The sequence below is a fragment of the Salarias fasciatus genome, chromosome 18, assembly GCF_902148845.1.
Source record: "Salarias fasciatus chromosome 18, fSalaFa1.1, whole genome shotgun sequence".
Classification (NCBI taxonomy): domain Eukaryota; kingdom Metazoa; phylum Chordata; class Actinopteri; order Blenniiformes; family Blenniidae; genus Salarias; species Salarias fasciatus.
This window is the reverse complement of record NC_043762.1, coordinates 19,599,765-19,610,227: the sequence shown is the minus strand read 5'-3', so window position 1 is coordinate 19,610,227 and position 10,463 is coordinate 19,599,765. Positions and strand designations below refer to the sequence as shown.

The following is a 10,463-nucleotide window of genomic DNA, read 5'->3' as shown; positions in this document are numbered from 1 at the left end:
AGCCCAAATACACTCTAACAAAGAAAGTCGTCCTCAAATTTATCTGAGCCGACAGACACCAGCACCGCAAGTGGTTCAAATTCCCGCTTTACATGTCTGTTCATTATGTGGTTGAATAGGATTGTTGCTGATTTGTTAAAACTAAAGCGTGAATAATCTAAAGCAAAGTCTTTTTATTTTAATACAGAGAAATTCAATTTATGTCAAAACACCTCACACTTTACTGCATTACTGTCCCTTCAAAATTGTTGTGAAATTGAAAAGATGAATGTGTTATCAATTTATTTGTACATCTTCTTTATTTGTGAATGAAATCTACTAAAACCAGTTTTCTGTTTAGTTCTGAATGAGGACGGCTCAATACAAACAATGTTTTAAATGTTGGGAAGGGTAACATAATCATCTTAGCGGATGTGCGGCTGTCGTTTTAAGTTTGTCAGAGCTAATGAACATGGATAGCTGTGTACTTTACAAAGCATAACAGAAGACAATGAGTAGGTCAGACAGTTTCCATTATACTCCTGCAAAACAAAATAATCACAGGAGTAAGCACTTTTTTCTCTCTCTGTTTGCATAGTTCAATTTTGCACAAGTCATTTGAGCCTTTTGGAATTGTATCAATAAAAACACTCTAAATACTACTGAAATGATCACAATGTCTGTCTGCAGTGGCTTCCTGTAGCTGTCACAAAATAACATTGTAAAAATCATTCATACACCCGTCTTGTATGCTGATTTGTGTAACCCAGGGCTGCAGGGTGCTGGAGCCAATCCCTGTGGGTGAAGGCAGGAACACCCTGGACTGGCAGTCAGTCCATCACAGGACAAACTAAGAGACAGACCCACACAGTCACACATACAAGGAATTTCAAAGTCACCAGTTTCTCAAGAAAGTGAGAAATAACCACACTGGAGTATCAGTACAAAGCCCACACTATGGAAACTCCATTTGTTTCTTGGCAGAATCACCTATTTTGCTGGAAGTGATGGTAAACAAATGTGTATATGCCGCTTGTATCTGTATTTTTAACGGGGTGTATACACACAAAAATACACTTTTGGTCTTGGAGTTTGCTTGAGAGCACGTTTTTCACTCTGGAAAAAACTGAAATAATGTGGCACGGTGTAATAAATGACAGTGTGAAAATGGTGTGGTTTTTGTTTTGCACAACTGATACGATCACGTGTGTACCAAGGAGCCACAGAGCTATGGAAACAATGCGCTGTGCAAAATGAAGAATGAGAAATACACCAGTCTCTGACGGGGGGGGGCTCCCGGTGTCTCCCCTCCCGCCCTGCTGCTGGGAGGATGGAGGGGAAAAAGCGGCTAAATGTAGATGTGAGGAGCACTCTGCAGCTGTAATGCTCCTTTATGAGCTCGAGGCGTGTCGGCCTGCTGTAGTGAGTCAGCTCGCGGGTGGAGGCTGGGCGTGCGCGTGTGTGACAGATTCCTGCGGACTCCACCCTGCGCTGCCTGTTTCCAGGAAAGGCGTCTTTCAGCTGCATTTGACTGCTGCTTCACATCTGCGAAGCGCTGCTCTGGGAAAAAAAAAAGTTCCCCACAACCTGCTCTCTCACACACACCACTCACACACAGCCGCTCGTGAGCTGCTGTTAGGATCCGCGTGAGCTCGGTGTGAACGGACCGGACCGGGTGGAGGACCGGGTGGAGGTCTGCTGAACCGGTGAGTGCTGTCGGCTCTCACGGGTCGCGTTTCGTGTTTTCCGCCCGCCTCTCACCTGAAAGGCCTTTTGTTGGAAACAGGCCGGAGTCTGTGCGCCCTTTCAAAATGCTCTGCCATGTTTCTTTAATTTATTTTACAGTTTGGAACAAAAAAAAAGTCTCTGAAAGTCATGATTAAAAACAAGCCAACATATGTGACTTACTTTGACAGTGGCAATTATTGCACAGTGGACGTGCACAGAGAGATTTCCTACGAAATGCAGTTTGGAACTTGAGCCTGTAACTGCAGGTTTCCAGCCTCTGCTCTCAGTGGAAGCAGTGTGTTTATAGGGCAGACATTTTGACTAGTGCAACCAGGAAAAGCTCAACTGTTGACAGCAACCAGAATGGGCTTCCTTCCAGTGAGAAGTCCCAGTACCAGAGACATGCTCTCTTTTCTACTGGTTTTGGATAGAAGATGAACCAATCTCACCTGCTTCATTCATTGAGATGGAGGTGAGCCTCCACAAGAACCAGATTTTTAAGTTGTAAATATTTATGTGATGCTGTATACTACTAAGAGGGACTGGCAAGATTTGGTAAATATTAAGGTGTAATATTTTCACGTAAGAGAAACAAAAAGTATCAGAAAACAGTCAAAAAGGTAGATTCGCCAAGTCCAGAAGTTGTGATAGTTTGTAGAGGCAAGACTTCAGATGTAGTCTTTATTAATGTCTCTTACTGCATTCAGCAGAATATCACAGAGACAATCAACAGCATCCCTTCCTGAAAGTGTGGCTTCTTCTTTTTAATAATGGTTTAGTGGTCAGTCAGCGTGCACGCTGCAAAATGTCAGGTGTCAGCAAGAAGGAGTGTGAAAACTCAGAACGTCGATCAGGAAGAAAAGACATGTTCTGGCTTATTTTTATCAGTGGCAGCCTCAGATATTATCAAGTGAATAAAAACCTGATGCTTTTTTTAATGTTATCAGATAACAGTATAAATAGAGAGCACAGCACCTGACTGTAAGACTTATGTGAGGAAGTATTTGAATTACTGTAGTATTTATTAGATCAAACGGAGGTAAGCAAACTTTTTACAGTGTCATTTCAGTCCATCTGTTACAAAACCGCAGTGACTTACTGTCGTGTCTCTGGTGAGATAAACACTCATGATAAGCACATGTGGGAAGTCTTGTGTTTCTGCTGTGCACCAGTCACAGTGACTCCGCCACTTTCTGAGGCACGCTCGACCCTGAAGCCCTGCTTAACGTTTTCTGTGTCTGAACGGTGACCGGCTCCTTCTTGAACTGGGACTGCTGGACTGGAGATGTGCCGATCACATTTTCCACAGATTGTTTTCGGTCCTGTTGCTTGGAGCTCGGTGTCTGATGTAATGGCAGTTGGAGGTGGAGCCAGTGCTTGAATTCCTTCACTGTGCGTGTATTCCCCTAAAGTCCCACTGAGAAAAGAGCTCTGCTGCTTTCAAAATAACTGAGCAAACATTGAAAAGAAAACACACACACACACACACACACACACACACACACACACAACACACCACACACACACACACACACACACACACAGATCTGCTCGTTGATATGTAGTTTGAGTATATTAATATGGTGTCTTATGCAAAACTTTGTGTGTGTCTGTGTGTGTTCAGTTCACTCATTCACACACCCACAGCAGGATTACACATACGCCCAAAACCTTTGTCTGTTTCTATTTACCCGAAGGAGTCTTTATGTATTTGATATTGCATGATCTGAATTTCTTTATACAGAGATTCTGGAGAGCACAGTTATAGCACATTAAGAATTTTCTCTCTGTTTCAGGCTCTTTTATGCCAACATTTTCTGAAAATAACACAAATCTGTGATACACTCCAACTCTAAATGTCTAAACTGTTCTAACGTTAACAGAAGATGTATTGTTGAGTCTAAAACACAGAAAGTAGATGTTGCATTTCAACCCCAAAGTTGGAAAAATTTCAGTTGTGTGGTTGTAACTGCGAAGTGAAGAGTGTCACAATAACTCAAACACTAAAGTTTCAACTCAAGACAAGTTCAGTTGATAATTTATAAAGATAAACTGATTATCAGGTAAAGGCTAAATGCTCACCTGTGCTAACATCCTCTATATTCTTCATGTTGTTGAGCCGATATTGAACTTCTGAGCTTGTTTGAAGTCTCACAGCTGTGACTGTAAATCATCTAAATCAGACATGTGGACCTAATATTCACCAGTTCACTCAAAAAATTGTTTTTTTTCCTGTATCTTCTAACAGCTATGTATTTAATGGTCTTTGGGCAAATTGATGTATTATATATAGAATTTTAAAATATAAGGTTGTTTGAACATGCATCTGTTTCAGAACTTTGGGTTTAAATCTGATAACATTGAAAAACAGATAATTATTTGAACTGTCAATGTGGAAAAGTCAATATTCTCCAGGTTTTGTTCATAAAAATGTGAGCTGAAAGTGTTTTCCCCTGCTTCTCTCCACACAGTGGTCATGTCGAGGTCGGACTACCCTCCAGGGTACGACGACTCCCACGGCCCGCTGTACGGGCCTCAGGGTGGGGGCTACCCTCAGCCCCCGGCGTACGGCTTCCCCTCCTACGGCGGCCCGCAGCCGGGCCAGCCCGCCGCCCCCTACCCCGCTGGTCCCAATGCCCCCCTGTACCCGGGCCAGCCGGGGGGCTATCCTCCGGGCCCTTACCCGGGGCAGCCTCAGCCCGGCGGGCAGCCGAGGGCGGGCTACCCCGCCCCGCCCCATGCCCCCGATCATCCCGCCCACCATCCCCTCAGACGTGCTGCACTCCGGTAAGCAGTTCAGGACCTTCTTAAACTTCAAGCGATGCGTCTCTTGTGTTTGAGCCCTCCAGACGGCCGCTGCTGCTCTGTGATCAGGTCTCTGTTTATTCCACGCAGGTGATGAGTTCGCAGCGGCGGGCAGCGGCTGGGACGACCTGAGCATCCGACACGCCTTCATCAGAAAGGTGAAGTTCACAGAGCACACTCAACTGGCTTTTTTAACAATACTTAAAATGCAGAAGTTCAAATATGACACAAGTGATAAAAGTGCATCAGAGAAGGTTGAATTTCCTGTTTGTGTTTTAGAAAAATACATCCTCCCAGTGTCAGGGTTTTCAGTACTTTACCTGTTGGAAGAAGTTTAATCATTGCTACTTGCCAAAATCTTTTTTGATTTTTACACAAATATCCACATTTATATGAGTGAAAATGATCAGTTATTTCACCAGCTTGTATAATAGAAGCCTAATAATGAGACAAATGAAATAAAAAAGAGAAAAAAAAATGTGTGGAATTTTATAATTGCTGGAAAAAGCTCAGATTTATTGGTTTTTCTTGGTTTAAAGTGGGTTTTAGACGATCCTGGGGCAGGTTTGAGGAGCCTTTGAGCAGACTCAAAGCTGCAGTAATCTGTTCCGGCGTTTAGCTGCGACTCTGGGCGTCTTCCTCTGTGCTTTTTGTATCATATTAGTTCTAATTAGTCATTATGGAAAATTGCTGTCTGAATATGAACAGATGAATGTACAAACCATCCGACATCCGGCTGTGGCCGTTTTATTGTTGTTGATGGTTTGTCTCATATTGTTTAAAGTGCTATTAAAATATATTAACCCAAAGCAAGCAAACCCTCATCTGCAAACTATTAGTTGTTTGGACTCCAGCCCTCTGACTCATGGCTCCAGCGAGCTTTGATGAATTTAACATCATTTTACATATCCTATTATGCAATTACATTTACACACTTATACATAAATAGGAACTTTAAATGTATCCACTCAGGTCTTATACAAAATCATGAAATGAAAGATAAACTAAGCTGTTTTGTGTTGTTATTTATTTATTATGATTATTATTACTGTAATTCTAATATCAGTGTGTGCGTGCTTTTCAGGTTTATTTGATTTTGGCGTCCCAGCTCCTCGTCACCACCGCCATCGTGGCCGTGTTCACATTTGTGTAAGTGTGTGTGCGTGTTGTCGCGTGAGTGAGTGTGTGTGTCTGTGCGTCTTTTAACCCTGCGTCTGTTTCTTACAGCCAGCCTGTTAGAAGCTTTGTGCAGAGAAACCAGGCTGTGTACTGGGCATCCTAGTAAGTGTTGTGACTTTGTGGAAGTGAAATATTTTTACGAAATGGCGGCAGTGAATCTCTGCGGAGTCTCTGCTGTAACGTTCGCTCGTTGCTCTTCCAGCGGAGTGTACTTCGTCACCCATCTGGTGCTGGTCTGCTGTAAAGGTCCCCGGTGAGTGAGCAGCTGCTTGGCTTTCTCAAAAACGCAAAAAGAAAATAATAATGAGGAAAAAAAATGTGTGTTTTCTTTTTTAATAGAAATTAAATCTTGAATTTGTGTGTGTGTGTGTGTAGGAGGAAGTTTCCGTGGAACGTCATTCTGCTGTTCATCTTCGTAAGTTGAAAGACTTCCAGATCAGTTGATCTCAGGGCACAAACATGTTCGACCGGGGATCTTCATCTACAGTTTCTTTGTTTTGGAAGTTTTAACATTGATCCCATAGCGAAGCAGTGAGTTCCACACTTGATTCAGGCCCTGCTCAAACACACTGTTTTATTTGTTTATTTTAATATGTGAATAGCCTTCAACAGTGAAAGAGGTCACGCTTCACGTCTCAAGAGAGAAATTTTGAGTCACTTAGTGCAAACATTCTGGAGGATCTCTGGCTTTCTCTGAGCGGCTCGATGAGATCTACATAGAAATACTTCAATGGAAGTATTCGGTGTTTATTTACTGAAGTCACATGCAACACACTGTTCCTAGTTTGGATGTTACTGGTAATACAATATAAGTATAGAAATAAGTTAAAATAAAGTTTCAGCCCTCAACAACCTCCTCAAATACAAAGTATAGGAACGTTTGGTTAGAGTTCTAAGCCTTTAATAACTGCGTGCCGACAGACGTCTGCACTGTCTATCATCACTTTAACAAGTCGACCACTAAACTATCAGTCGTCTGCTTGCTGTCGTGACGTTAAGCTGAAACCCCGCCACTTCGGTCTTCTGAACATTAATCAATCAAAATAAAAATCTAAATACTTGAGGAAAGATGTTATTTCAATGTGGAAAGACGAATTCCTTCTGTTTGAAAGTAAAATGTGTTTCTAATATTATTTTGTCTTTTTTTTTTTTTTTTCTTCTTTTGCAGACTCTGGCTTTGTCCTACATGACAGGATCCGTATCAAGGTATAACCAAGAAATTTGCTGCCAGGACACAAACCAGCATAAAGAGGCTTTCTTCAGTGCTAACTGAGAGTATCTTGTGGTTCCAGTTATTATGACACAAAAGCCGTGTTTCTGGCTCTGGGGATCACTGCCGTCGTCTGCATCGCCGTCACCGTCTTCTGCTTCCAGACGAAGGTAGGTGTCCTCACGCCAGCGCGTTCACTCGGCCACGCGCTGTAACCTGTAACTGCCGGCGGTTTTCCCTCCAGGTCGATTTCACCAAGTGCCGCGGGCTTTTCTGCGTCCTCGGGATCGTCATGTTTGTGACGGGCATCATCACAATCATTGTGCTGTCCTTCAAATACGTGAGTTTGAACTGATGCGAATGACAAATCAATGTTTCCCGACCGATGTCCGGGTTTTCTTTTTGTTCCTAACGGCTGCTTGTTGTTGTTGTAGATCCCATGGCTTCACATGCTCTACGCAGCTTTAGGCGCCATCGTCTTCACTCTGGTGAGTGTCTCACTGTAATGCTGATCTGAAAGTTTGGGAAAACAATGGTTCTTCTCATCCTAACTTGGCTGCACTTCACAACCACTCTAAGATAGCTCAATCAAATTTACTCAAATTTCTGTACGCCTGTTAAGCCTGATGTTTCCGGTAATGAGGGAGAACGTTTTTCTCTCTTGCTCATTCTCAGTCAGTCCGCTGCAGCAGATTTTGATTCCTGGCGTGAAAATGATCCAAACCCGGTTTGTGTTTGCTATGGACTGCTGCTCTCTTCTTCACAGAGTCCTGACACATCCCCATCTCCTCCAGCTCATTTAACTAAACCACAGCAGTGTAATGTAGTATTTCTCATATGTTAAATTGAAAACTGTACTGGATCACATTAAATTGGACTTCACATCACATAAATGTTGCTACAGATTTTGGATGGAAAAAAAAGAAGCTGGGTTTCAGAAAAAGGCGGTGCTGGAGCTTTTCTTAATTTAGATCATGTTTACACTTGTAAGAGTTGGTCAGGTTAAAACAAGCCCGGATGCAATTGATGTTATTTTGGTCCACTGAAAATGAGATTTTAACATGTTTAAAAAACAGATCCCTATCCCTATTTACAAAAAAAAAAAAAAAGTGAGGTGCAAAACATAGGACAGAACAAGCCCTTCAGAAGTGCTCATTGTAGGACTTCCTGGTGCTGTTTTGACAGCTTAAAACATTTTATAGGCTCTCAGTAAAATGTGTATTTAGTCAAGTAGATAAACATCTTTCAGAGTTTTGCTGTTGAATAAACTTCACACCTGTCCAACATGCTTTTCTTTACATATTTCGGCCCACTCTTAACATTTCTCTTTAACTTTTCAAGTTTTCAGCGCTCTCTGATTTAACGCCGTCTTTGTGTCTTTGTAGTTTCTGGCGTATCACACCCAGCTGCTGATCGGAAACAGGAAGTACTCCATCAGTCCGGAGGAGTACGTGTTTGCTGCGCTCTCCATTTACACCGACATCATCCAGATCTTCCTTTTCCTGCTGCAAATAATCGGCGCTTCCACAAAATAAGTCCGCGGGAGTACGGGTTGGACCAGCTCGGTCCCCAAAAGAATCGAGCAACAAAACCATTCCAAGCTTTTTACAAACCTTCTGATTCGCCAATACAAATGAACGTCTGTTTATAAAATCACCAAACACTCCAGGGAAAACTTGTAAGGGCTGAATTTGATATTTTGTTACCATGTAGGTCAAACCTATGCACAAAAATGCACTTTTCTTCTTATATCTATGGCTGTCTATTTGTCCTTTAGAGGTACAATGTGTAAGAAATTTTCACACCTTGTTCGATCACTTGTTAAAGGTGGTTGATTTTTTTTTTTTTTGAAGGGTTGACCAGGCTGCACAGTGGGATCGCTGTTAGCGCTCTCGCTCAGTGTACATTTATTCGGTTTAACTCGAGTTTGGACCTTTCCGTGATCAAAAACATACATCTGAAGCGAATTGGTGTGACTCTAAACTTGTGCGTAGTTGTGAAAGCTGATGGTGTGAATGTCTAGTTTTGGACTAGCAACCTGTCCAGGTTCACCCTCACCGTAGATCCAGCTCTCCTCGACTCTTGAGTTGGAACACCAAAATCTGTAATATGAGATAAAAACAACGAAATGTTGCTTTAAGCCTGAATTTAGTTCACTCGTTACTTCAGAGACCTTTTCCCCTCTTGTTGCGGGGTCGCATTATGAGACGGGATAACTGAAGTGGCTGGGTAGCTTTAGAATTGTTGATTTCAGTCCTTGTTTGGCTGTTTTGAAGAAAAACTCTTACATATTGTACCTTCATCTTCATAGTTAAATAATATAAAATATGTAGAGACACTATTTGAGCGGCATTCATATTCCTCTTGCTGCATTTCGATTGCTTTGCATGGAAACATATTTCCTCAAATCAGTATATATGGTGAGATTTGCCTGCCCAAAGGCACTTCTGATGTTGACATTTTGTTGATACTCACTGAAGCACAGCTCGGTCCCTTTAACGGAAACCTTGATCTGGAATCTTGAGTCCAGGTGTAGCTTTGCGAAATGACCTTTAAAGCTTTATATTCACTGCAGTGCCTTTCTCCATGACAATGTTTCTCAGAAGACTTTTTACTCTTCAATACGGGGTTATAATCGGTATCGTTACACGTGTTCCTGTATAAAGTGCTCAGTTACAGTCGCATTTGGGTCAAATGGGGCGTGGCAGCAGGGCGGCTCAGGCGGTGCCAATATGTAAAATTGCTGGAATCGTGAAAGGCACGGCGTTGCAGCAGTGATGAGACAGTGTTGAGATGATCTCTGCAGCTGGTTCTCTGAACTCCATTGACCACAAAGCCAGACCCGAGCCAAAGTTACACGCAAAAGCTTTACTGAAAAAAAAAAAAAAAGGCAAAAATTTTGAATGTCATTCACAGGTAGACTGTTGTGTAGATTTAGGGGTTGTAAATATACATATCAATGCTGAAGAAAAGTCTGTCTTTTCATATGAATAAAGATTTTTTTTCTTTGTGAGTTTGGATGTGATTGAATGCAGGTGTCGTGATCACTGTGTTTAAATATTCATACATCCGTTCCATTAAGCTGACATTTGTGTTTGAATTAGTCCTCAAGCTGCAGTCGATGCTATCGCTCCAGTTTGACGTCGTCTGCGTGGTGGCGATAGCGACTCCCTTCATACTGTCCTTCGTTCGATCGTCGCATCCTTTGCCTGATCTTTAGCTGCTTCAGTCGGTTTTTGTCGACTTGTCTCTTGGCCAGTAGAAATCCGATTATCCCTGTAGGAAGGCCGATCATCCTGGCCAGTGAGGGGAGAACGGAAAAACATATTCCATGGTTAATAGTATGAAGGGAGAGGTTTGACACAAGCAGCTGAATTTGATTGATGATTAGTATTACTCTTCTAAAAGATCTAACCTGTAAGAAGACAGTTTTACCTACAAGATCACAAGAACTGCTAGATTATCCCATTCAACTTTTCCATTTCCGAACGAACGTGAGCAGAACCAGCTGCACTGTGATGTGCTTACTCCTGAGTCTGAATAACTGAATGATTATTTGAAA

The 10,463-nt window shown here is 42.3% G+C and overlaps 1 protein-coding gene across 1 annotated transcript; it reads left to right on the top strand.

The window, feature by feature from the left end:
- Nucleotides 1-1,497: 1,497 nt before the first annotated feature.
- LOC115406071 (protein lifeguard 3-like) lies at nt 1,498-9,790 on the top strand. The gene is given in 13 exon segments (XM_030115965.1): nt 1,498-1,685; nt 4,179-4,440; nt 4,442-4,494; nt 4,603-4,670; nt 5,597-5,661; nt 5,740-5,793; nt 5,894-5,944; nt 6,067-6,106; nt 6,860-6,897; nt 6,984-7,071; nt 7,146-7,241; nt 7,336-7,389; nt 8,287-9,790. Coding segments are annotated over 12 exon segments (1,014 nt in total). The 5' UTR covers nt 1,498-1,685; nt 4,179-4,183; the 3' UTR covers nt 8,437-9,790.
- Nucleotides 9,791-10,463: the final 673 nt, after the last annotated feature.